The 26,538-nt window shown below is 44.7% G+C and overlaps 1 protein-coding gene across 1 annotated transcript; it reads left to right on the forward strand.

Moving 5' to 3' along the window:
- The first annotated feature begins 22,572 nt into the window (after nucleotides 1-22,572).
- LOC139226924 (armadillo repeat-containing protein 10-like) lies at nucleotides 22,573-23,547 on the forward strand. Its single transcript, XM_070858014.1, has one exon. The coding sequence runs from the start codon at nucleotides 22,573-22,575 to the stop codon at nucleotides 23,545-23,547; it is 975 nt and encodes a 324-aa protein (XP_070714115.1).
- Nucleotides 23,548-26,538: the final 2,991 nt, after the last annotated feature.

Here is a 26,538-nt window from a genome sequence, read left to right on the forward strand (position 1 = left end):
GAAGTTATTAAAAGGTGGTTATTAGAAATCTAAAACAGTTCGGTTTCCTCTACAGGGGATCTGAGACAAGCAACTTTGTGTGTCCTTAACCAATCAGATTGAAGGATCCTTAGCGAGACACACAGGGCTCAATTTTCCCCAGTTAGCTGCGCGTTTTTTGATGCACATCGCTTTTTTGGGCCTAAATTAAAATATCCAAGGTTCACCAAAGTTTGTGCACTAGTGTAATCCAGTTAGTTATGATTTTTTTAGGTTCAGTTTTATTTTGGGTTATCGGGGGCGTAACCTGATGTTTTGTGCAAGTTTGGCCAACTTACATTTTTCCTAGAATGGTGAATGTGACCACTCCCAAAAATCCTTCTGTGCACTTAAGAAAAACCAGTGCACATTAAAAAATCGGCACAGAAAGACGCCATTGTTTTTATGCAAAGTTTTGGAGGGAGTCAAGAAGACATTAAATATGCATCATGAAGCTTAATTTTTTCAAACTCAAAATGGAGAAAATGGAAGTTGAATGCAATTATTTAATTTTCAAATTTTTTCAAAGTGCCACGCCACCACTGAACGTCTCCTCACCGGGTTCGCGAGTCGGAGCGTTGGCCGGCAGAATTGCTCCCTTGCCCGGACACAGGGGCTCGGCTTCAAAAGAAGCCCGGAGGTGGGTGGGGTGGGAGGGTGTCTGGAAGCCGAACTGAAGGCATGAGAAGCCTTACACTATGCAGCAGCTAAATCTGGAGGGGGGTGGCACGGGCGATGTTTTCCGAGCCTCTACGTCCGGGTGAGGGAGCGATTCTGCCGGCTGACCCTCGAACCCGGTTCGGTTGGTGGTGGGGAGGTACTTTGAGAAAAAATCTAAAATTAAAGAATTGCATTAGACTTCGTTGCCCCGAATGTCCTCATTTGAATGCCTAGCTTCCCGTTCTAAGCAAGCCTATTGCACATGCGCCAACCTGGGTGTGGTCCATACTAGGACGTCGACCTTGGGGAGAGAGAGCAGAGATGCTTTAACTCCTTGTCCTGCTGTTTTGAGCTTCTAGCAAAGGTACAATTAAATTATGGAGGCAATATTGACAATGGCATACCTCGTGCAAGCCTTCTGCATGATGGTGTTGTGGAGGAGACAATTGATTCAACGTCATCGCATGAGGAACCTCAGAGCACATAGGGTGATGGGCAGGAGGCCTTACCCACGTCGGGTATATCGAGACAGGCGTTCATACCTGCACCTGAGTGATGCAGACTGTGTCAGAAGGCTGCGTTTGCGCAAAGAAGTTGTAACCGTGATAAGAGACGGAAAGAAAAAGTTTTAAAAAAAATTACATTTAAAAAATATTTTTACATCTCAAACAATAATTAAAATTTGAAGGAATACGACTCCAGACTTGTAAAAGTGCCAGAGAGATTGTTTGGCAATAATTAAGGATTGTCATGTTGTTAAAAATTCACTTGTGCTTGAATAGACAAGCCCTAATTTTTTCTGGTGTGTTTAGTGGTAATTATACCATAAGTACCCCAACTTCACACCGTTCCATGTGTTTCAATACTGAGTTCCACGGCGGGATACCGGTATCGCACAGCTTCAGGAGGGGTAGGGTAACTCTGACAGCGACTTCCTGATTTCCGTGTTTAACTGTGTATGTGCGGTCTCCGGAAGTTGCTTTCCAATTTACTCCTTAATAACGGTGAACGCCGATAGCCTCACTGTTATTCTTACCTCAAAATCTGGGCCAATGTCTCTTTTATAGCGATTTCAACATTATTAAAATAGAAACAATTATTTGGTACAAAACCTTGGCCCCTCGCTCTAGTTTCCACCAATTTGATGATTTTTCTCCCTAATTGGGCTTATTTGACCTGTTCACCATGGTTTTCTTTCAGTGCCCGTGCTTCCCTTCATTGCATTTCTTCCCCTGGGATTAGTCAAAATTTAAAAATAAAAGTGCATTCTTGAAATGTGCTGTAAATTTTGAGACTTCAATAATGTAATAACCAACGTGATGAGCAACTCCTTAATTCTCTCGGTGCATGTTGTACACAGTGTGATGCACATGCAGGCCTGAATGTTATTTCTTCACAGGGCAATGGGCAATGTTCAGTTTGCTGATCGTAACTCCAGATAAACAATGAAACAAAACACACGGGATAAAGTTAAATAACCATCTCTTCCGACCTTGAATGGAATTGCCACATCTCCTCATTTGCTCATGCTTGAGTTTGGTTTCCTTTTTCACGCCGAACACTCATTTTTCCTCTCAACAGCTTTTAGCTCCATTATACAAAGCCCCACTCCATCCTAGAACTGACTACTGCTCCCAAATCTGTGGAGGCTCTTCTAACACCTCTCACGTTCCTGGACAGAATACTAAAAAAAAGCTTCTCTTCTGATAGACCTTCTCCCACCACAAGGGGTTGTCTTATGAAGAAAGGTTGGGCCTATACTCATTGGAGTTTAGAAGAATGAGAGGTGATCTTCTTGAAACGTATAAGATTCTGAGGGGGATTGACAGGGTAGCTGCAGAGAGGATGTTTCCCCTCGTGGGGGAATCTAGAACAAGGGGGCACAGTTTCAGAATAAGGGGTCGCCCATTTAAAACGGAGATGAGGAGGAATTTCTTCTTGGCGGGTCATGAATCTTTGGAATTCTCTACCCCAGAAAGCTGCAGAGGCTGGGTCGTTGAATATATTTAAGGTGGAGATAGACAGATTTTTGAACGATACGGGAGTCGAGGGTTATGGGGAACAGGCAGGGAAGTGGAATTGAGGCCAAGATCAGATCAGCCATGAGGGTGGATTCACTCTGGAGCATCCACGATGCTGAGAATGACGTGAGTATCACGTGTAGTGAGTTGGTCTTACCGCAGGAGAAGGGTCCACAGCCAGATAGGGAATGGAAGACCAGCAGGAAGAGCAATGCAAGGAAGGTAGTGCAGGGGTCCCCTGCGGTCATCCCCCTGCAAAACAGATACACCGTTTTGAGTACTGTTGGGGGGGATGACTCATCAGGGGAGGGCAGCAGCAGACAAGTTCATGGCACCGTGGCTGGCGCTGCTGCACAGGAGGGCAAAAAAAAGAGTGGGAGCGCGATAGTGGTAGGGGATTCAATTGTGATGGGAATAGATAGGCATTTCTGCGGCCGCAACCGAGACTCCAGGATGGTATGTTGCCTCCCTGGTGCAAGGGTTAAGGATGTCTCGGAGCGGGTGCAGGACATTCTGAAATGGGAGGGAGAACAGCCAGTTGTCGTGGTGCACATTGGTACCAACGACAAGGTAAAAAAAGGGATGAGGTCCTACGAAACGAATTTAAGGAGCTAGGAGCTAAATTAAAAAGTAGGACCTCAAAAGTAGTAATCTCGGGATTGCTACCAGTGCCACGTGCTAGTCAGAGTAGGAATCGCAGGATAGCGCAGATGAATACGTGGCTTGAGCAGTGGTGCAGCAGGGAGGGATTCAAATTCCTGGGACATTGGAACCGGTTCTGGGGGAGGTGGGACCAGTACAAACTGGACGGTCTGCACCTGGGCAGGACCGGAACCAATGTCCTAGGGGGAGTGTTTGCTAGTGCTGTTGGGAAGGAGTTAAACTAATATGGCAGGGGGATGGGAACCAATGCAGGGAGACAGAGGGAGACAAAAGGGAGGCAGAGGCAGAAGACGGAGGGGAGATGTGGGGGGGGGGGGTGGGGGGCGGAGAGGCCCGGGGCGGGGAACAGAAAGGGCCACTGTGTGGCAGAATTCTAAAAGGACAAAGGGTGTTAAAAAAACAAGTCTGAAGGCTTTGTGTCTTAATGCAAGGAGTATCCGCAATAAGGTGGATGAATTAACTGTGCAAATACATGTTAACAAATATGATGTGATTGGGATTACGGAGACGTGGCTCCAGGATGATCAGGGCTGGGAACTCAACATCCAGGGGTATTCAACATTCAGGAAGGATAGAATAAAAGGAAAAGGAGATGGGGTAGCATTGCTGGTTAAAGAGGAGATTAATGCAATAGTTAGGAAAGACATTAGCTTGGATGATGTGGAATCTATATGGGTAGAGCTGCAGAACACCAAAGGGCAAAAAACGTTAGTGGGAGTTGTGTACAGACCTCCAAACAGTAGTAGTGATGTTGGGGAGGGCATCAAACAGGAAGTTAGGGGTGCATGCAATAAAGGTGCAGCAGTTATAATGGGTGACTTTAATATGTACATAGATTGGGCTAGCCAAAATGGAAGCAATACGGTGGAGGAGGATTTCCTGGAGTGCATAAGGGATGGTTTTCTAGACCAATATGTCGAGGAACCAACTAGGGGGGAGGCCATCTTAGACTGGGTGTTGTGTAATGAGAGAGGACTAATTAGCAATCTCATTGTGCGAGGCCCCTTGGGGAAGAGTGACCATAATATGGTGGAATTCTGCATTAGGATGGAGAATGATACAGTTAATTCAGAGACCATGGTCCAGAACTTAAAGAAGGGTAACTTTGAAGGTATGAGGCGTGAATTGGCTAGGATAGATTGGCGAATGATACTTAAGGAGTTGACTGTGGATGGGCAATGGCAGACATTTAGAGACCGCATGGATGAATTACAACAATTGTACATTCCTGTCTGGCTTAAAAATAAAAAAGGGAAGGTGGCTCAACCGTGGCTATCTAAGAAAATCAGGGATAGTATTAAAGCCAAGGAAGTGGCATACAAATTGGCCAGAAATAGCAGCGAACCTGGGGACTGGAAGAAATTTAGAAATCAGCAGAGGAGGACAAAGGGTTTGATTAGGGTAGGGAAAATGGAGTACGAGAAGAAGCTTGCAGGGAACATTAAGGCGGATTGCAAAAGTTAAGTTTAGTTATGTAAAGAGAAACAGGTTAGTAAAGACAAACGTAGGTCCCCTGCAGTCAGAATCAGGGGAAGTCATAACGGGGAACAAAGAAATGGCAGACCAATTGAACAAGTACTTTGGTTCAGTATTCACTAAGGAGGACACAAACAGCCTTCCGGATATAAAAGGGGTCAGAGGGTCGAGTAGGGAGGAGGAACTGAGGGAACTCTTTATTAGTCGGGAAATTGTGCTGGGGAAATAATATGGGATTGAAGGCCGATAAATCCCCAGGGCCTGATGGTCTGCATCCCAGAGTACTTAAGGAGGTGGCCTTGGAAATAGCAGATGCATTGACAGTCATTTTCCAACATTCCATAGACTCTGGATCAGTTCCTATGGAGTGGAGGGTAGCCAATGTAAGCCCACTTTTTAAAAAAGGAGGGAGAGAGAAAACAGGGAATTATAGACCGGTCAGTCTGACATCGGTAGTGGGTAAAATGATGGAATCAATTATTAAGGATGTCATAGCAGCGCATTTGGAAAATGGTGACATGATAGGTCCAAGTCAGCATGGATTTGTGAAGGGGAAATCACGTTTGACAAATCTTCTGGAATTTTTTGAGGATGTTTCCAGTAAAGTGGACAAAGGAGAACCAGTTGATGTGGTATATTTGGACTTTCAGAAGGCTTTCGACAAGGTCCCACACAAGAGATTAATGTGCAAAGTTAAAGCACATGGGATTGGGGGTTGTGTGCTGACGTGGATTGAGAACTGGTTGTCAGACAGGAAGCAAAGAGTAGGAGTAAATGGGTACTTTTCAGAATGGCAGGCAGTGACTAGTGGGGTACCGCAAGGTTCTGTGCTGGGGCCCCAGCTGTTTACATTGTACATTAATGATTTAGACGAGGGGATTAAATGTAGTATCTCCAAATTTGCGGATGACACTAAGTTGGGTGGCAGTGTGAGCTGCGAGGAGGATGCTATGAGGCTGCAGAGTGACTTGGATAGGTTAGGTGAGTGGGCAAATGCATGGCAGATGAAGTATAATGTGGATAAATGTGAGGTTATCCACTTTGGTGGTAAAAACAGAGAGACAGACTATTATCTGAATGGTGACAGATTAGGAAAAGGGAAGGTGCAACGAGACCTGGGTGTCATGGTACATCAGTCATTGAAGGTTGGCATGCAGGTACAGCAGGCAGTTAAGAAAGCAAATGGCATGTTGGCCTTCATAGCGAGGGGATTTGAGTACAGGGGCAGGGAGGTGTTGCTACAGTTGTACAGGGCCTTGGTGAGGCCACACCTGGAGTATTGTGTACAATTTTGGTCTCCTAACTTGAGGAAGGACATTCTTGCTATTGAGGGAGTGCAGCGAAGATTCACCAGACTGATTCCCGGGATGGTGGGACTGACCTATCAAGAAAGACTGGATCAACTGGGCTTGTATTCACTGGAGTTCAGAAGAATGAGAGGGGACCTCATAGAAACGTTTAAAATCCTGACGGGTTTAGACAGGTTAGATGCAGGAAGAATGTTCCCAATGTTGGGGAAGTCCAGAACCAGGGGTCACAGTCTAAGGATAAGGGGTAAGCCATTTAGGACCGAGATGAGGAGAGACTTCTTCACCCAGAGAGTGGTGAACCTGTGGAATTCTCTGCCACAGAAAGTGGTTGGGGCCAATTCACTAAATATATTCAAAAGGGAGTTAGATGAAGTCCTTACTACTCGGGGGATCAAAGGGTATGGCGAGAAAGCAGGAAGGGGCTACTGAAGTTTCATGTTCAGCCATGAACTCACTGAATGGCGGTGCAGGCTAGAAGGGCTGAATGGCCTACTCCTGCACCTATTTTCTATGTTTCTATGTTTCTATGACCTTATTGAATGGCAGAGCAATCTAGAGGGGCCAAATGGCCTAATCCTGCTCCTATTTCTTATGTTCTTATGCCTTTGCTATCTATCTTTTACTCCCGTGACCTTTCTTGATTCTCTCTAATTTATCAATATTGCCTCTGAATTTGCATTTTTTGTTCTTCCTAACCTGTAAATAAGCCATCTGATATCATCAGAATTGATAGCTAGCTGGCTTCAAGACAGAAAGCAGAGAATAGAGGTAAAGGGTAGCTATCCACACTGGCAGAAGGTGGGTAGTGGTGTTCCACAAGGATCAGTACTGGGAACATTGTTGTTCACAATTTATAGTAATGATTTAGACTTTGGGATCAAAAACACAATTTCTAAATTTGCGGATGACACCAAATTGGGGTGGTGGGGGTGGCGGGGAGATAGTTAATATTGAGGAGGACTGCAACAAATTACAGGAGGACATTAATAACCTTGCAGAAGGGGCATATAATTGGCAGATTAAATTCACCACAGATAAACGTGAGGTATTACATTTTGGTAGGAAGAATAGGGAGGTCACTTATTACTTGGAGGGTGCGAGACTCGGTGGGGTAGAGGAACAAAGGTGATCTCGGAGTACAAATACGTAAGTCACTAAAAGTAGCGACACGGGTTAGCAAGGCTATAAAAATAGCAAACCAAGCACTGGGGTTTATTTCTAGAGGGATAGAATTGAGAGTAGTGAAGTTATGCTAAACTTACTGCATACAATTCTGGTCGCCATATATTTAAAAAGGATATAGAGGCACTGCAGAGGGTGCAGAGAAGATTTACAAAGATGATACCAGAAATGTGAGGGTATATCTACTAGGAAAGGATGAACAGGCTGGGTCTCTTTTTGCTCAAAAAAATAAGGGTGACCTCATTGATGTCTTCAAAATTATAAGAACATAAGAAATAGGAGCAGGAGTAGGCAATTTGACCCCCCGAGCCTGCTCTGCCATTTAATAAGATCATGGCTGATCTGATCATGGGCTCAGCTCCACTTCCCTGCCCGCGCCTCAGAGTCCTTTATTCCCTTATCGCTCAAAAATCTGTCTATCTCCGCCTTAAATATATTCAATGACCCAGCCTCCACAGCTCTCTGGAGCAGAGAATTCCACAGATTTACAACCCTCTGAGAGAAGAAATTCCTCCTCATCTCAGATTTAAATGGGCGGCCCCTTATTCTGAGTCTATGCCCCCTAGTTTTAGTTTCCCATATGAGTGGAAATATCCTCTCTGCATACACTTTGTTGAGCCCCCTCATTATCTTATATGTTTCGATTAAGATCACCTCTCATTCTTCTGAACTCCAATGAGTATAGGCCCAACCTACTCAACCTATCTTTATAAGTCAACCCCCTCATCTCCGGAATCAACCTAGTGAAGCTTTTCTGAACAGCCTCCAATGCAAGTATATCCTTCCTTAAATACGGAGACCAAAGCTGTACGCAGTATTCCAGGTGTGGCTCACCAATACCCTGTACAGTTGTAGCAGGACTTCTATACTCTATCCCACTTGCAATGAAGGCCAACATTCCATTTGCCTTCCTGATTACTTGCTGTACCTGCATACTCACTTTTTGTGTTTCATGCACAAGGACCCCCAGGTCCCTCTGTATTGCAGCACTTTGCAATTTTTCTGCATTTAAATTATAATTTGCTTTTTTATTTTTTCTGCCAAAGTGGATAACCTCACATTTTCACACATTGTACTCCATCAGCCAAATGTTTGCCCACTCACTTAGCCTGTCTATATCCCTTTGCAGATTTTTTGTGTCCTCCTCAATTTGCTTTCCCACCCATCTTTGTATCATTAGCAAACTTGGCTACATTACACTCGGTCCCTTCATCCAAATCATTAATATAGATTGTAAATAGTTGAGGACCCAGCACTGATTCCTGTGGCACCCCACAAGTTACTGTTTGCCAACAGGAAAATTACCCATTTATCCCGACTCTCTGTTTTCTGTTAGATAGTCAATCCATTATCCATGCTAATATATTACCCCCAACCCCGTGAACTTTTATCTTGTGCAGTAACATTTTATGTGGCACCTTATTAAATGTTTTTTGGAAATCCAATAACACCACATCCACTGGTACCCCCTTATCCACCCTGCTCGTTAGATCCCAAAGAACTCCAGCAAATTTGTCAAACACGATTTCCCTTTCATAAAACCATGCTAGCTCTGCTTGATTGAATTATGCTTTCCCAAATGTCCTGCTACTGTTTCCTTAATAATGGACTCCAGCATTTTCCCAACAGCAGATGTTAGGCTAATCAGTCTATAGTTTCCTACTTTCTGACTGCCTCCTTTTTTAAATAGAGGCATTACATTTGCGGTATTCCAATCCGCTGGGACCTCCCCAGAATCCAAAGAATTTTAGTAGATTACAACCAATGTATCCACTATCTCTGCAGCCACTTCTTTTAGGACCCTTGGATGCAAGCCATCAGGTCCAGGGGACTTGTCTGCCTTTAGTCCTATTATTTTACCGAGTACTACTTCTTTAGTGATAGTGATTGGTTTAAGTTCCTCCCTCCCTATAGCCACTTGATTATCCACTATTGGGATGTTTTTAATGTCTTCTACCATGAAGACTGACACAAAGTATTTGTTCTGTCTCTGCCATTCCCCATTATTAATTCCTCAGTCTCATCCTCTAGGGGACTAACATTTACTTTAGCCACTCTTTTCCTTTTTATATACCTGTAGAAACTCTTAGTATCTGTTTTTATATTTTGTGCTAGTTTATTTTCATAATCTATCTTCCCTCTTTTTATTATTTTTTAAGTCGTTCTTTGCTGGCTTTTAAAAGTTTCCCAATCCTCTGGCCTCCCACTAGTCTTGGCCACTTTGTATGTCCGTGTTTTCAATTTGATACCATCTCTTATTTCCTTAGTTAGCCACAGATGGTTATCCCTTCTCTTACAGTTTTTTCTTCTCATTGGGATATATTTTTGTTGAAAATTATGAAATATCTCCTTAAATGTCTGCCACTGTTCATCAACCATCCCACACTTTAATCTATTTTCCCAGTCCACTTTAGCCAACTCTGCCTTCATACCTTTATCTCCTTTATTTAAGCTTAGGACACTTCTTTTGTTATGTTCAGAATAAATCCACAGGATTGTATTGCAAGCTCAAACTGTTGTGACCTTAGTCTCTTTATTCAGACTCCAGAGTGGAGAAGCAGCATGGTGAATCACCTTTTATACCTCCTTGCACCAGGATGCACAGGTGACCCTTAAGTCTCCCACAGGTGTTCCCCCTAGTGGCAAGTCTTACATATTGGTGAGGTTTAAATACATACATAACAGGTTTTAGATCCAACTTTCTCACCCTCCAACTGAATTTGAAATTCAACCATGTTGTGGTCACTCATTCCTAGAGGATCCTTTACTAGGAGATCGTTTATTAATCCTGTCTCATTACACATTACCAGATCTAAGATAGCCTGCTCCCTGGTTGGTTCCGCAACGTACTGTTCAAGGAAACTATACCGGATACATTCTATGAACTCTTCCTCAAGGCTACCCTGGCCAATTTGCTGTGTCCAATCAATATGAAGGTTAAAATCGCCCATGTTTATTGCCGTTCCTTTTTTTACAAGTGTCATGTATGTACTTTTGGGATCACTAGCCACTAGATGGCATCGCTGTTGGAGGCCATGTGTGCAGCCCAAGTATAAATGGCCAGCCATTTTGTATATTAGTCACTTTGGGCCTTAATAAAGCAGAGCCAAGGTCATACCTCTTGGAGTTAAACAGTACTCAGTCTTACAGTTATTGCATACACAACAACAAGCCTCCATTATTTCTTGATTTATACTCTATCCAACAGTGAAGCTACTGTTAGGAGGCCTATGGACTACGCCCACCAGCGACTTTTTCTCCTTATTATTCCTTATCTCCACCCAAACTGATTCAACATCTTGATCTTCGAAGCCAATATCTTTTCTCACTAATGCACTGATCTCATCCTTTATTAACAGAGCTACCTCACCTCCTTTTCCTTTCTGTCTGTCCTTCCGAATTGTCAAATACCCCTGAATATTTAGTTCCCAGTCCTGGTCACCTTGCAACCACATCTCTGTATGGTTATCAGATCATACCCATTTGTATCTATTTGTGCCGTCAACTTATCTATTTTGTTACAAATGCTGCATGCATTCAGATAAAGAGCTTTTAAATTTTTTTTTTTAACATTTTTTCTGCTTTGGCCCCACTTTCTGATTCACTTTTATGTTTATACATTCTGTCCCTTCCTGTCATGCTCTGGTTTTCATTTTCCCCAGTGCTACCCTGCTCTATTGCCATCTCCTTATTCTTTGACTTTTTACATTTCGCTCACCTGAATCCTCCCCACTCCCTCCCCTAAATTGGTTTAAAGCCCTCTCTACAACCCTAGTTATTCAATTCACCAGGACCCTAATCCCAGCACGGTCTAAGTGGAGCCCATCCCAGCGGAACAGCTCCCTCTGCCAGTGTCCTACAAACCAAAACCCATTTCTCCCACACCAGTCTTTGAGCCACGTGTTTAACTCTCTGATCTTATTTACCCTTATGAAAGGTTTTGATAGAGTAGATACAGAGAGAGTGTTTCCACTTGTGGAAAGATCATAACTAGAGGCCATCAATATAAAATACTCACCAAGAAATCCAATAGGGAATTCAGAAGAAACTTCTTTACCCAGAGAGTGGTTAAAACATGGAACTCTTTACCACAGGGAGTAGTTGAGGAAAATGGTATAAATGCATTTAAGAGGAGGCTAGACAAGTAAATGAGGGCGAAGGTTATGCTGACAGAATTAGATCGGGAAAGATGGAGAGGAGACTCGAGTGGAGCATAAACACTGGTATGGACTGGTTGGGCTAAATGGTCTGTTTCTGCGTCTGCCACAGTACCAAAACAGCTCGCATCAAATTCACAAAGTACATCTTTTGTGACTCTGACAAAGGCAAACTATCAATCCTCATCCTCCTAGACGTCTGCAGCCTTTGATACGGGTGACCACTCTATCCTTCTCCAACACCTCTCCAATGTCGTCCAGCTGGGTGAGACTGCACTCGCCTGGTTCCATTCTTATCTATCTAATCGTAGCCAGAGAATCACCTGCAACGGCTTCTCTTCCCGCCCCAGCATCGTTACCTCTGGTGTCCCCCAAGGATCCATCCTTGGCCCCCTCCTATTTCTCATCTACATGTTGCCCCTTGATGATTATAATCCAAAAACACAGCGTCAGTTTCCACATGTACGCCGATGACACCCAGCTCGACCTCACTACCACTTCTCTCGACTCCTCCATGGTCTCTAAAATGTCAGACTGCTTGTCCAACATCCAGTTCTGGATGAACAGAAATTTTCTCCAATTGAATATTGGGAAGACTGAAGCCATTGTTTTCGGTCCTCGCCACAAATTCCTTCCCTAGCCACTGACTCCATCCCTCTCCCCAACTTCTGCCTGAGGCTGAACCACACTGTTCGCAACATTGGTGTCATATTTGACACAGAAGTGAACTTTCGATCACATATCCATAGCATAACTAAGACCGCCTATTTCCACCTCTGTAACAGCACCCATCTCCACCCTTGTCTCAGCTCATCCGCTGCTGAAGCCATCATCCATGCCTTTGTTACCTCTAGACTTGACTATTCCAACGCACTCCTGGCTGGCCTCCCACACTCTATCCTATGTAAACTAGAGGTGATCCAAAACTCGGTTTTCAAATCCCTCCATGGCCTCACCCCTCCCTATCTCTGTAATTTCCTTCAGCCCCACAACCCCTCCCCCTCACCCGAGATGTCTGCGCTCCTCTAACTCTGCCCTCTTGAGCATCCCTGAATATAATCGCTCAATCATTGGTGCCGTGCCTTCTGTTGCCTAGTCCCTAAGCTCTGGAACTCCCTGCCTAAACCTCTCCGCCTCTCTACCTCTCTTTCCTCCTTCAAAGCGCTCCTTCAAACCTACCTCTTTGACCAATCTTTTGGGCACCTGAGCTAATTTCTACTTATGCGATCGGTGTCAAATTGTTTATCTGATAAGATTCCTGTGAAGCGCCTTGGGACGTTTCACTACGTTAAAGGCGCTATATAAATACACGTTGTTGTTGTATATCCTATGTAATCCGATGTAATCGTCTTCCTACATTAAAAAACAGTTCTGACGAAGTGTCATCGACCTGAAACGTTAACTATGTTTTTTTTCTCCACAGATGCTGCCTGACCCATTGAGATTCCCAGCATGTTCTGTTTTTATTAACAAAACCCAGGATGGACTTTACCTTCATCACTTACTTTGTTTCCATCATTCAGAGCCACATTGAGAATTCTTGGGATCCTTGGCTCCCGGAACAATTAGGTTCCCCTCCGTCTCCCCACATAACCAACCCCCTCCCCATGACCCATTAATACACAAACTTTGCCTCATTTCCAACCCTTCTGGCTATTTTTAAATGCTAAAATATTTTTGATCCAGTGGCTGTACGCAGTTTTTCTGTGTTATGGTGTGTTTTGCCGGGCACTGCATATTTGTACAGGGTCCCTGGGTACAGACCCATGTGTTTATCTATTAAGTACACACGGTTCTGTTTCTCCTGCCCTGGAGGAGCTGGTATGATTGACAGCGGTTGGAATGACTGATTGGTAAATACCACACCTTTTAAGGCTCTGAAGTCTATTTTTCTAGTTTGTTACCAGCTCAATTTAATAAGAAATACTAGATGGTGTGAGAACTCTCTGCATCTACCAGAATGTTCTCAAAGGATACTGAAGAACATTTGATGGCATGAAAGCCCGATTCTTGCTGACTCCATGTACATTTCAGCTCAGCACTCTAAACTGATTAAATACTGCTTTTGCTTGACTGAAAAGTAATTTAGAAATACCAAATTAAAATGTTAAGTACTGGAAATGCAGCCTCTGCACAGCTGTTGTGAACCTATAATTTGAGATGTCCCTTTTCCAACAAAACTGGAGGTGACAGGTAATCTACCAAGCAATTGAGAAAGCTGCAAGAGAATTTTGGACAATCATTGCAGCTCATTAAACAGCCAAACCATATCAGAACTTCTGCCCTAATCACCTGTAAAATCAGGGAGCCATGGGCTTTGGTTTGAGATGGATGAAGACGAGACTGATAGAGGTTGTTTTAAGCGCATTAAAATAATGTTGTTTTCGCAAGACTAATGAATGGCAAATATTAAATAATTGGGATGAAGATCCTGATGACAATAGAATCATAAATAGCAAGTCTCTGCAATTTAGTTACTACATGTAACTCGGGAGGTGGGGGTTGGGAGGGGGGGGGTGGGGTGCTCTAAAAGTCTAATTAAAGTCAGAATCATTCTTGGTGTATGTAATTTACTGCTCCACCTAGTGGACTACAGTGGTGATGCAACTGCTGATTATACAATAACAAAGGAATGGAGCTATCTTGTAGTCTGAGTGTGTTGTGATGTTGTAGAGAATATACCACAGCCATATTAGGAAGAGACTTTTTACAGGAACCAGATTTGACATTGAAAGCTGGCACTGATGTATGTAAAGCTAGTGATCCATCCGCAAAGCAACTGAAAGGGATTTAATTTAAATTATAATTTAATTTAGCTCGGGGACTTTGTAAAGTTGCTGTGAATACAAGACAGTGTCAGGTCAGAAAGAAAGAAGCCTGCCTGCTTGGGTTTGGACGTTTAATTCATGTGGAGAACTGAGCCATTTCTCAGTCACGTGTTCCAAAGTCCAAAAAATGGTACAAAAACTCATGTGAAGCTAACTGTAACTGAGATGAAGGTTGAATCCTCTCGCATGAAGTTGTTGGATATGTATAATATATTGTACCAACAGATTATATGCAAGCATGTTCATAAACAACATGCCAATCAGACTTCAGCTAAAATGTGGTGCTAGTGTCAATGTTCTACTTGAGAATGAATATTGGAGATTGTTTTATGACCCAAATGACAAGCAGTCAGGTTTCAAAAATCGTAAGAGCAACGAGAAGCAAGCTGAGTTTCAGATCGTGCCACGTGGATAGAGACCTACTCTAGGTGCTAGTCATTCAACATGTGCACCTGTGAGTATGTTCACAGGTTTGTAGAGCTGATGCCCATCTTCAGACCCTGCAGAGATACCTGTACGTCGAGCATCCTCCTAGATGGTGTGCGCTGGCAACGTATTTCTTCCGCCAGCAGTACTGCCTCAATTATGACACACAGGAGGCTGCCTGTCTTTTACCAGGAACTCATCAGGGTCTGGAACAGAGTCACCACCAAGCGCAGCTCTCCCCTGTCTGGAGTGGTGGCGGTCCTTGCGGGAGCCGCTGCTCAAGAATCTGTATCTCCACGACTGCGGTGTTAGGTGGCAGGCGGACGAGGGGGCTGTGTTTGGTAAGGTGACCAGGATCAGGGATTACTAGATGGCGGAGGAGCGGGCTGGATGGCGCCTGAGGAGCTGGCGCGGCGCCTATTCTGGGCCGACATCCGGCGCGCGGCCAATGCCATCAAGTCGCTAAAAACGGAACTGGGCCCTGACTCAGTTCGGTGTGTCGACGAGGCCCAAGCACGTGGGTAGATCCTGTCCAAACTGACCCCAGTCTGGACGGAATTCCTCATCGGCGCCAAGCTCTGAATCCTCCCTTGGGAGCCGGCACCTCACAACTTGAGCCTCCTCTGGGAAATCCCCTCCGTGCCTTTCAGCGCCGCGCAGAGGGGTTTCCTGTACGGGCTGCTCTTGCACACTCTCCACTTTGCCATCCTGGTCTGCCGTCCGGACATGCCATGGCGCAGCATCTTGCCGTCCGGAGGAGGCGGGGGTCCCCAATGGAGTGCTCTCTACGTGAGAGTTCTCCCTTTATTTATTGGGGACTTGGCCTGGAGAGTGTTGCATGGAGCAGGCCCGTGCAATAAGTTTTTAAGTCGGTTCACGAGCTCCCAGGCCGCCTGCAATTTCTGCGATCTGGAAGAGTCCATGATCCATGTTTATGTTGAGTGTGTGAGGTTGCAACCCCTCTTCCAATATTTGAAGGGGCTGCTCCTCAAATTCTGGACCTCTGCACATGCGCGTAAAAGTGTGCGCGCATGCGCAGTAGCTCCTTGCTCCCAGAATCTGTGAGTGTACTCTGCAGGCTGTGTGGGAGGGGCCTGAAGCGCGCCACCCCTATCCCTGGCCGAATGGGCTCGCTCATTGGCGGTCCGCTGCCTTCCCTGGCCGTGTTTTGGTAGAACTTCTATTTTTTAATTGTTGTTGATTGATTGATTGCTTATTGCTTTGGTCTTGGTGCTTTAGGTGCAAGGTTCCATATTTTTTTATTTGTTAATTAATTGCTTATTACTTTTTGTGCTTTGTTTAGTGCTTTGTAAGTCTTGGTGCTAGGTGCAGGTCCTCTCAGCTTCCTTGTATTTTTTATTTTTTATTGAATGCTTATTTTTGTGCTTTGTTTAGTGCTTGGTGCTTTAGAATGTACTTACCTGCGTTGATTTCTTAACTCTCCGCAAGGGTTTTCTGTGCGGCCACAAATGGCCACAAATGCTAGCCTAAATTAGTTTGGAGCAACTATTAACTGTCCAAACTGGCTTAAGTGGCCAAAACAGGCGTAGGTGGGTAACGCCCCCTTTTGAAAAAAAAACTAAACTAAAAAATATCCTAACTAACTCACTTACACTGGCACAAATTAAATGTGTAGAATGGGGATTTTTAAGATGCTCCAGAAAAATCAAGTTGCTCCAAAAAAAACGGATTAACTCCTGGCCAAATTTGGGCCGAATAAGGGGGCATTTGATTTACAGATCGACCAAAAATAGTTGTAGAGCTGGTGCATTGTGAGTGGCTTAGCCAGTCACGTGATGTTCACAAGACTCAATAAAACCCTAGTCAGTTGAGGCTAGGTCATCCACAATGAGGTCTGCAGTTGTGAGCCTAGTGGATAAACTGGTAATATGTAGTGCGATTGTTCAACCTTTGTTAATAAACCAACTAGTTCTTAATAGCAATGTTTTGCCATGGATTCTTAAGTCAAGAACCCATAAACAAATGCATTACAATTATGATGACGGAGGATTCATCAACGCTCACAGGACAAGGGGTTGTGATGGCCAGCATTCCCTGTGTGACTGTGCATCACTCTGCAGCTCCCAGTGAGCTGGCTTTTAAATATGGAACACCGCACATGCGTGGTATTTTGAATGGGCTGCGCAGTATCTTAAAGGGGCCACACCCCCCCAAAAAACAATGAGGCCCAGCATATCTTCAAAGGATTTGGGAAGTTAGAAGGCACTGGGAGCCTTCAAATTGATCTAAAGTTTTCACTTACATAATTTTCACCCAAGAAGCTACCTCTAGCTATGAAATAATTTCAAGAGCTTGTTGATAGGAACATTCTTGCACTGGTCAGTGTCCCGACCATCTGGGTCTCCTCAACAGGGCTATGATTAAAAGGAATGATAAAGTTCAGCTGTATATCAATCCAAAGTAATTTAACACAGATAATCATTACAACTTTGGATGTTCTGGCTGGAGGAGTGAAACTAAATCTAGTCACAGTTGTGGAATCCAAGAATGGGTTTTTGCCTGTCATATTAGATCAACAATTGAGTTACCGGACTACTTTTTCAACAGCTTTTGGAAGCTACAGATGGCCGTGCATCCCTTTCAGAATCTCTATAGCTCCTGAGGAATTTCAGAGAAGATTTCACAGGGCCCTTGAAAATCTGGAAGCAGTCTCCGACACAGCAGATGACATTTTAATCGATGGTACAGATGCACAGGATTGTGATAGGAAACAGGAAGCTCTGTCGCAGTGATGCCAAAAAAAGCTGTTTCAAACGGAACGCGAATAAGATGAAGTTCAAGGAATGCAAAGTAAATATGTGTGCCATTGAATCTCTGAAGACAGACGGAAACCAGGGTCTATTAAAGTTAAAGCTGTACTTAATATAACAACTCGGCTAACAAATGAGGTATTCAGAGAATTTTTGGAATGACTGATTATTTTCATAAAGTTGTTCCAAAATCATCAGTGATATGGATGGATCCTGATCATGGCCTACAGAGAAAAATTGACTTTACCATGGGCTGTCAACATGAGTTTACAAAGATCATTCCTCATGCACCAACAATAAAATACTTTGACATCAATAGGATACATTTGTACAGTGCAATGCAGGTGAGAGAACTGAAAGCATGTCTCATAAAAGAATGTCAACTTGTGGCTTATGCCTCAAGAATGAGTCCAATTAGTGTACCTAAAAGGCTGTAAAGAATGATGTGTCTTCAAAATACATACTTGATATGTCTATGAGGAGTATTCATCTTTTTATATAACCTAAAATGTTAACAACAGCAACAATTTATTTATATAGCACCTTTAATGTGATAAAACAGCCCAAGGCGCTTCACAGGAGTATTATAAGATAAAAGATTTGACACTGAGCCGCATATGTAGAAATTAGCGCAGATGACCAAAAGTTTGGTCAAAGAGGTATGTTTTAAGGAGCATCTTGAAGGAGGGAAGAGAGGTAGAGGTGGAGAGGTTTAGGCAGGGAGTTTCAGAGCTTGGGGCCCAGGCAACAGAAGGCAAGGCCACCAATGGTTGAGTGATTATAATCAGGGATGCTCAGGGGGGCAGAATTAGAGGAGCGCAGACATCTCGGGGGGGGGGGGGGGGATTGTGGGGCTGGAGGAGATTACAGAGATAGGGAGGGGTGAGGCCATGGAGGGATTTAAAAACAAGGATGAGGATTTTGAAAATGAGGCATTGTTTAACCAGGAGCCAATGTTTAACCAGGAGCCAATGTAGGCCAGCCAGCACAGGGGTGATGGGTGAGCGGGACTTGGTGCGAGTTAGGACACGGGCTGCCGAGTTTTGGATTACCTCTAGTTTAGACTGTGGGAGACCAGCCAGGACTGCATCGGAATAGTCAGGTCTAGAGATAACAAAGGCTTATAATAGAGGGCTCCGGCAGTGGATGAGCTGAGGCAAGGGTGGAGACGGGCGATGTTACGGAGGTGGAAATAAGCGATCTTAGTTATGCTATGGATATGTGGTCGAAAGCTCATTTCAGGGTCAAATATGCCATCAAGGTTGCAAACAGTCTGGTTGGGCCTCAGACAGAAGCTGGGGAGAGGGATGGAGTCAGTGGCTAGGGAAGGAGTTTGTGGCGGGGACCAAAAACAATGGCTTCGGTCTTCTCAATATTCACTTGGAGGAAATTTCTGCTCATCCAGAACTGGATGTCGGACAAGCAGTCTGACAACAAGGAAGCTATGGGTCAGGCTCAATGGGCCATATGATGCAAGCTTGGTAGCAGAAAAAAAGAAACCATTGATATTCTGGCACATTATCCAAAGATAGAATAACCAAGACTCTGTCCCTCTGTTCCTATCCTTTCTTCAGTCTCGCTGACTGTCCAGCTGTGTGTGTCTTACCTAATTGTTTCTCAATCGGTCTTCAGATCTCACCCCGTTTCTATCTCTCTTCAGTTTTTGTGCCTGTATCTGCCTCCAAGTCTTTCCATTTCAATCTGCCTGAATCTCCATCTCCTCTTTCTCACTGCTTAGTGCAGAACGATGATCTCAGACGTACTAAAATCTTTTGTGCCATTAACAAATCCACCGGATAACATTATTTATCAATGTGGCCTCCTCCTCCATTGCTGGCTTCATTTCTCATGCCTCACTTCAAAGGGATTTTGGCAGTTGTTGGGGCTGTGACACCAACTCTCCATTCATTCCACAGGAAGCTCAAGGCAGCCCATCTACAGCCACGGTCTCTAGTAATTGGAACCTGGAACTTTCACCTGAGGGTGCAGATGCTGCAACTGGGTTGCTTTGTAACTCTTGCATAATAAAACAATTTGATTTGTTTTTGACTGGAGAAAATGGTGCTCAACCACACTGTTTTTAATCGGGGTTGGTGTTGGACATGGGAATGTTGGGAGGAGGAGGTGGGGGGTGCCATCCATCATGCCAACCCAGGGTAAGCTAATGAAGCAATTAAAATGCAATGTTAATGAGGCACTGCAGATAGATCCTGACACAGTTAGCGGTAATGTAATTGCAGAGTCTGACAATGGAACGAGCTATTTAATTGCAGAGGATCTCAATCTACATCCAAACACTTATCTGTGCAGACTGAAGGATTCCTGATGTCGTGCTGTGTTTTCAGAGAAATAAAATGTTCTTTCATGGTTCACTGCTCTTCCAACAGCCACTCTCAGTATCTCCCATCTGAAGCAATTGTCTCTTACTATGTTTATCTACCAACTGGGCAGTCCACAGTTCCTTATTGCCACATTATAGTTTCCTAACACGAATGAGAAGAAGCGTTATTTTCTGTTTAGCGAAAGATTAGAAATCCCGACATTCTTGGGGTGTGTTTACACTGTTTAATGTTGGTGCAAGCAACGTGAACTTTGCAGCGATGCTTAATTTGCAACGTAAAGTTCGGTTTGACACTCCATGGAGTGTAAATCTAGTGCAGCGTCAAAGTGCTCAGGGCATCCTGTCTGATCTCAATTGAAATGTTTAGAAGGTGGGGAATTTCCGCTTCCAGCTCCCTAAACATTTCTAACTGTAGGAGAGCTCTGGAGCTTCATGCACTGATCTTTGTTGGACATCATTTTGAGGCCAGTACGTTTCCTCATTTATTTGGCAGTCCCTGGGGAGAAAACAAGGTACATCTATAGCCTACTGCTGGTCTATCCATGGACTAACATTAACATAATGGCATAGAATAACATGTGTCTGGCTTGAAAGGTTTGAAAGGGGTGAGGGCGATGCTTATGGATGCTTAATTCAATGGGGGGAAAGTGCTAAATCATACAAAAATTGGGTTGGTATTGTTCACAGAGACTGGAAACAGAGATAAGATGAACTTTAGCGATCCAATTAATATGTAGAGTGCACTTTGATTTGCAAATGTTGATGGGGCTGAAATTCCGGGTCCGGATAAGACCCGTTACCGCCGTTTTGCGGCAGAATCGAGTGGCCGTCATGACCCAAATTCAGCTCGGGGATTTTTCGGCCTGTCCCCACTTCTGCCCCGCTGCTGCCAACCACCACAAGCGCGTCATCAAAGCGCGCATCGCCGCTATCACGCAATCCGCCCCAAATTTACCTCCAAAAATCTTTGCTCCACCGTGCGGTGCCCCCAACAGCTTTTTCTGTCAGGGCACCTTGCTTTGTATGTGTGCAGCACAGCAGCGCGGTGGCCCTTCAAGGGGAGGGTGCACTGCTGCGGCCGCCATTTTTTTTTTTGTCGGCCGACTGCTAGGTCGGCCGGACAATTATGCCCGCAGATTCAGCCGGGCCTCCAACAGGCAGGCCTGGCATCCCCTCCTGGGTGCCAAGCCGCTGGCCCGGCCAAAACCCGCCCTGGTGGCCCAGTGGCCGAACCTACAGAATCGCTGATTCTCTCCCCTTTAAATGAGGGGAAAGAGCATGGTGATGCACACACGCATTGCCGTCACCACCGCTCTGCCGCTGAGTGACAGCGGCAGAGACTTGGTCCTGCCCAACTTCCGCCCCTCACCAGCACGTACCACCGCACTTCTGCCCCTATTATGACCGACTTCCGGTCTGGTCAAAAAAAAAGACCTGAATATCGATCAATAGTCATTAACTTCCCATACGGCGGTAAAAACAGCTAAGAAATTGTAGGTGCGTCAGGTTTCTGGCATGCCTAAATATTGGCCCCGATGTTTTTTGCAATGAACATAACTAAAACTAAAACCCCAGCGAAAGCCAAGTATCGTTCATTAATAAAACAGCTGTTGTTTTAACCATGTAAGATTGAAGTATTTTTCTGAGCAGACAGCAATCCTGACATGAAATAAAAAATTCATGCTCCCTGTATGCATCTGGCCTACTTTTGAATCAAAGTGTGATTCCTTTCAGTCCAGTGTATCACACAATGGTTTTCCTTGGAGTACTTTGGTTTCATTTACATTCTAAAATGAATAATTCGGGACTTCAAGCTTTGAGAATGATTTGCACTGTTGTGTTTTCGTTTTATTTCCGATTGTTGATACTGTGGATCAATTAGAAAAGTATTCAAAATATTCTATGGACAATTCAAAAAATATATATGTATTGGAGTTTTTTTTACAACTGTATAGGGTAATGTTACATGTACCCTGATTGAGGGGCCTTATCAACTCTATTCCAGAAATAGGCAGTTTCTGAAACAATAAGGGGATAAGGGGTTATGGGGAGCGGGCGGGGAAGTGGAACTGAGTCCATGATCAGATCAGCCATGAACTTATTGAACGGCGGAGCAGGCTCAAGGGGCCGTATGGCCTACTCCTGTCCTATTTCTTATGTTCTTATGAATGAGTAAATGCCATTCGGCCCATCCAATCATATCCCTCTAGTATTCCAGCTAATTCCCCCCGGCCTACTCCAGTGACTTGACCACATAACCTAAGCTATAACATTTTGTATTTTAAGAAGTCAGCAGATTGCATAACATTTTTATCTGTTAATTAAAACGATTATGGAGGCAAGAAACACAGTAATAGGCAAAGTGGAACAATGTTATGAAGTGTTGCTATTAGCTTCCATGGAGGTAGAACAATGAGTGACGCACACCATTGCTGAAGAGCATTGCTAGTGATTCATGTGTTTCTCTAAGGTGTGGTGTTGCAATGGTCACAGGGCCATTATTAATTGTAAAGCTATCCATTCAACTTGTCATTGCTGTATCGTGTATGTGCACTATTATGATGTCAGGGATCATTGTGACATGATTATTGCAAAAATTTGAAAGGCAAAGCATGCACGGAATGTAAGATATAATTGGAACAATATGTGTGGAGCAGTGCAGAGTTTACAGCAGTTTGATACCAAATTTGGCAGCAGGGGCAAGTAATAGCAATTTAAGATGGGGGAACTCTTTGATGAGACATGTCGGAAGAAGCTAATAGGGTTTCTAACAGGTGCAGGCGCTGCATATTTACTATATAAAGCTATCCGATCAGGTCTGGTCAGTCCGAAAGAAGGTGATGAAGACCTGCTTATTGACAAGTGTGGGAATAGTACCTTGGACAGTATTGGTGCTCTGGGAGATCACTCGGCTTCAACAAACTCTGTCAAGATGAACCTTCACGACCTGAAGACAGTTTTGACAATTCTTCATGAAAGTAAAGATCCTGTTATCAGAGGAACTATCCTGACAAGTATTTATCGCATCCCTGGCTTTTTGACGAGCCAGGAACTCTTCCGTGCTGAAGGTGGCATTTCCATTATTGCGGAATCACTGGACGATCCGCTCAACTACATCAAGGTCAGTGCTGTGACGGTTTTCAATTTCCTCAGTAACGACCCCATAAATCGTGAACTGCTGGTCAATTACGTCCCTCAGGTCCTGCAGTTGACCACTTCGACCTTCCAAGAATTCGAACAGCTGCCATGCCTGAGGTTCCTCACCAAGATGTCCCACAGCCACCAGAACCATTTCATGCTGAGACGTGCATTCCCAGACTTCTTCCACTTGCTGCAAACAGGGTCATCCAGCATAAAGTTCCAAGTCTTACAAATCCTCATCAACTTTTCCACAAACCTGGAGCTGACATTCGACATCCTCAACGTGCCGGTTCAAGCCTCCTTCCTGTTCATGTTTAATTATTTTCAACGGCAGGATGTTCTGAACGATCTCCTCTTATTTATTAACAACCTGAATGAGATCAGGAGGAGTCTCCCCTACAGGTCCAACAGGCACGAATACCGCGAGGACTCCATCTTTGTCCTGTTGTTTGGTCCCAGCTCCCAGTTTTCGAGCAGGCTTATCTATTTAATGGCTTTCCCAGATGACAGAATTAAGCTGCAGGCCGCTCGGATCGTCTCCAACTTAGGCTGAGGTAAAGTGTACGTGAAAGAATTGACTTTTTTTATACAAAAGAAAATAAAAGGAGCATAAAAAATGACAGTGTGATTTGTCTTTTTTAATGCAGCAACCTATTTTGAGAGCCATGCTGTAAAGTAAACAGCGGAGTTTAACCCCTTGATGGCAGGGGGTAGAGGGCCGGGGGGAGAAACGTGGGGGGCGGGGTGGGGAGAGCAGGATGGTGGGGTGGGGGGGGGGCGGGGTGCAGAGGGAGGATGGTGGGGGAGAACAGGATGGCGGGGCGGGGGAGGGGGGCGGAGGGAGGATGGTGGGGGAGAACAGGATGGCGGGGCGGGGGAGGGGGGCGGAGGGAGGATGGTGGGGGAGAACAGGATGGCGGGGCGGGGGAGGGGGGCGGAGGGAGGATGGTGGGGGAGAACAGGATGGCGGGGCGGGGGAGGGGGGCGGAGGGAGGATGGTGGGGGTGGGGGAGGGACGAAGGTGGGGGTGAGGGAGGGAGGACGGTGGGGTGCGGGTGAGGGAGGAGTGGGGGAGCGGGGGCGGAGGCAGGGGAGAGGAGGGTGGAATAACCTAACAGGAGAGGAGAGGAATCAATAATTGTGAAGGAAACAAATGGATAAAATCCCACCCCAAACAATATTGGAGGAAATTCTGCTTTCTCCTCCCCTAAAGGCAGGAATCTCTTGTGGTGTGCGTCTCTTTTTCTCTGGTTGACTTTTGAAATACAAGGATTGGATGGGATGAGGCAGGGTCCTGTTCATGTCCCCGTTTAAGCGCTGAAACCATCGCCAACCGCTTTGAGAAACTGAGAGAAATCATTCAATTTTAATTTCTTAAAAATGTCGCCCTTGCCCTACCAAACATCAGCTGCATCATATTGAAATGGTTCACAACTTACCATGACCATTTCTGCTTGTCCTTTTCCCAGCTGAATTGAAACATCCCAGCGTCGGGAGTGATGGCGATAGATTGGGTTCACAGAGCAGAGTGGCAGAGGGTGAGCCCAGGCCAGGGCTTCCCACACAATGAAGAATTGAGCTCGGCCCGTGAGGTTGTGGCGAGGAGCTGAGGAGGGAGCCAGGAGCTTCCTTGTAGGGAAGGAGACAAGGGACACACGGAGTCGCTGGTTGCAGGGGAGGCATCGTCAAAAAAGCTTTGGGAAGAAGTCTTCGACCAAAGAAACAGGAAAGGCCAAAATATAATTCTCTCAGCCATGGCTCAGTGGGTAGCACCCTTGCTTATGAGTCAGAAGGTTGTGGGTTCAAACCCCACTCCAGAGACTTGATCACAAAAGTCAGAGCAGTACTGAGGGAGTGCTGCACTGTCAAAGGTGCCATTGTTCGGATGAGACATTAAATGGAGGCTGCCCTCTCAGGTGGATGTAAAAGATCCCATGGCACTATTTCGAAGAGGAGCAGGGGAGTTATCCCCCGTGTCCTGGTCAATATTTATCCCTCAATCAACATCACTACAATAGATTATCTGGTCATTATCATATTGCTGTTTGTGGGAGCTTGCTGTGTGCAAATTGGCTGCTGCATTTCCAACATGCTAAAAGTATTTATTTGGTTGTAAAGCATGTTGGGACATCTAGTGGTCGAGAAATGCACTATATAAATGTAAGTGCTGGGATTCATTGGCTGACAACTGACTTAAACGGCCTGAAAATTGCAGCCGCTCCAGGTGTGTATGATGTGTGCATTCATCCAAAGAGGCTTCGCAAATGCGGGTTCTCGGCTTTTGCGATCTGTCAAATCGCACGCATCCCCGGGAGAAGGATATTCGCGGGCAGAGATTTAGGCTATTTGCCCAACTCTTGCCCAGCGAATGTCCTTCAAACTCTAGCGCCTGGTAAAAGCAGGCGTATAGCCCACTTTTGCCAGCGTAAGAGTTTGAAAATATAGAAAAATTAAATTTCATCACTAATTTTTATATTAAAAACCCTGTCCATTAAGGTAAGTTATTTTTATAGAACATAAGAAATAGGAGTAGGAGTAGGCTTTATGGCCCCTCGAGCCTGCTCGGCCATTCAATAAGATCATGGCTGATCTGATCATGGACTCAGCTCCACTTTCCTGCCCGCTCCCCATAACCCTTTACTCCCTTATCACTCAAAAATCTGTCTATCTCTTGCATAAATATATTCAATGGCCCAGCCTCCACAGCTCTCTGGGGCAGAGAATTCCACAGATTTACAACCCTCAGAAGAAATTCCTCCTCATCTCAATTTTAAATGGGTGACCCCTTATTCTAAGACTATGTCCCCTAGTTTTAGTTTCCTCTATAAGGGGAAATATCCTCTCTGCATCCACCTTATCGAGCCCCCTCATTATCTTATATGTTTCAATATCACCTCTCGTTCTTCTGAACTTCAATGTCTATAGGCCCAACCTATCTTCATAAGTCAACCCCCCCCCATCTCCGGAATCAACCTCATGAACCTTCTCTGAACAGCCTCCAGTGCAAGTATATCCTTCCTTAACCCTATTAAAACAATTTTTAAAAATGTCAAAAAAATATTTTTCTAAAACATTTAAAATTCAATTTCAACTAATTTTAATATCCGAGGCATTTTTTTATTTATTGTGTTGTGTTTCTATATTTTGGTTTTTTTTCTCATTGATACAAATGGTAGCTCGTACAAACGCAGTTCCCAATACTATCAATGAGAATATTAGATGTTCAATGGTGGTCCAGGCCCACGTGATTCCAGGTTGTGCTTACGTACCTGAGATGTGTGAGCCCATATGCTGCACAGCAAATGGAGGCCTCCGACCGCAATTCTACGTTTCCCCAGGACCACCAGGTATTTTCGTTAAAAATATTTCGGTCGGAGACGTCCGCCCACAGGAATCCTCCAACTGCAATTTTCGGTCCATTGAGTCACCATCAGTCGAATTTCACAGACTCACCAAAGAGATGGGTTGACCTCAGTCAGGCCTGGTCCTTGAGCCTATTACAACCTGCCAAACATTCGCTCCAATCAGTGACAGTTGTGCTTTT

Source organism: Pristiophorus japonicus, chromosome 16 (assembly GCF_044704955.1).
Source record: "Pristiophorus japonicus isolate sPriJap1 chromosome 16, sPriJap1.hap1, whole genome shotgun sequence".
In the NCBI taxonomy this organism is placed as follows: domain Eukaryota; kingdom Metazoa; phylum Chordata; class Chondrichthyes; family Pristiophoridae; genus Pristiophorus; species Pristiophorus japonicus.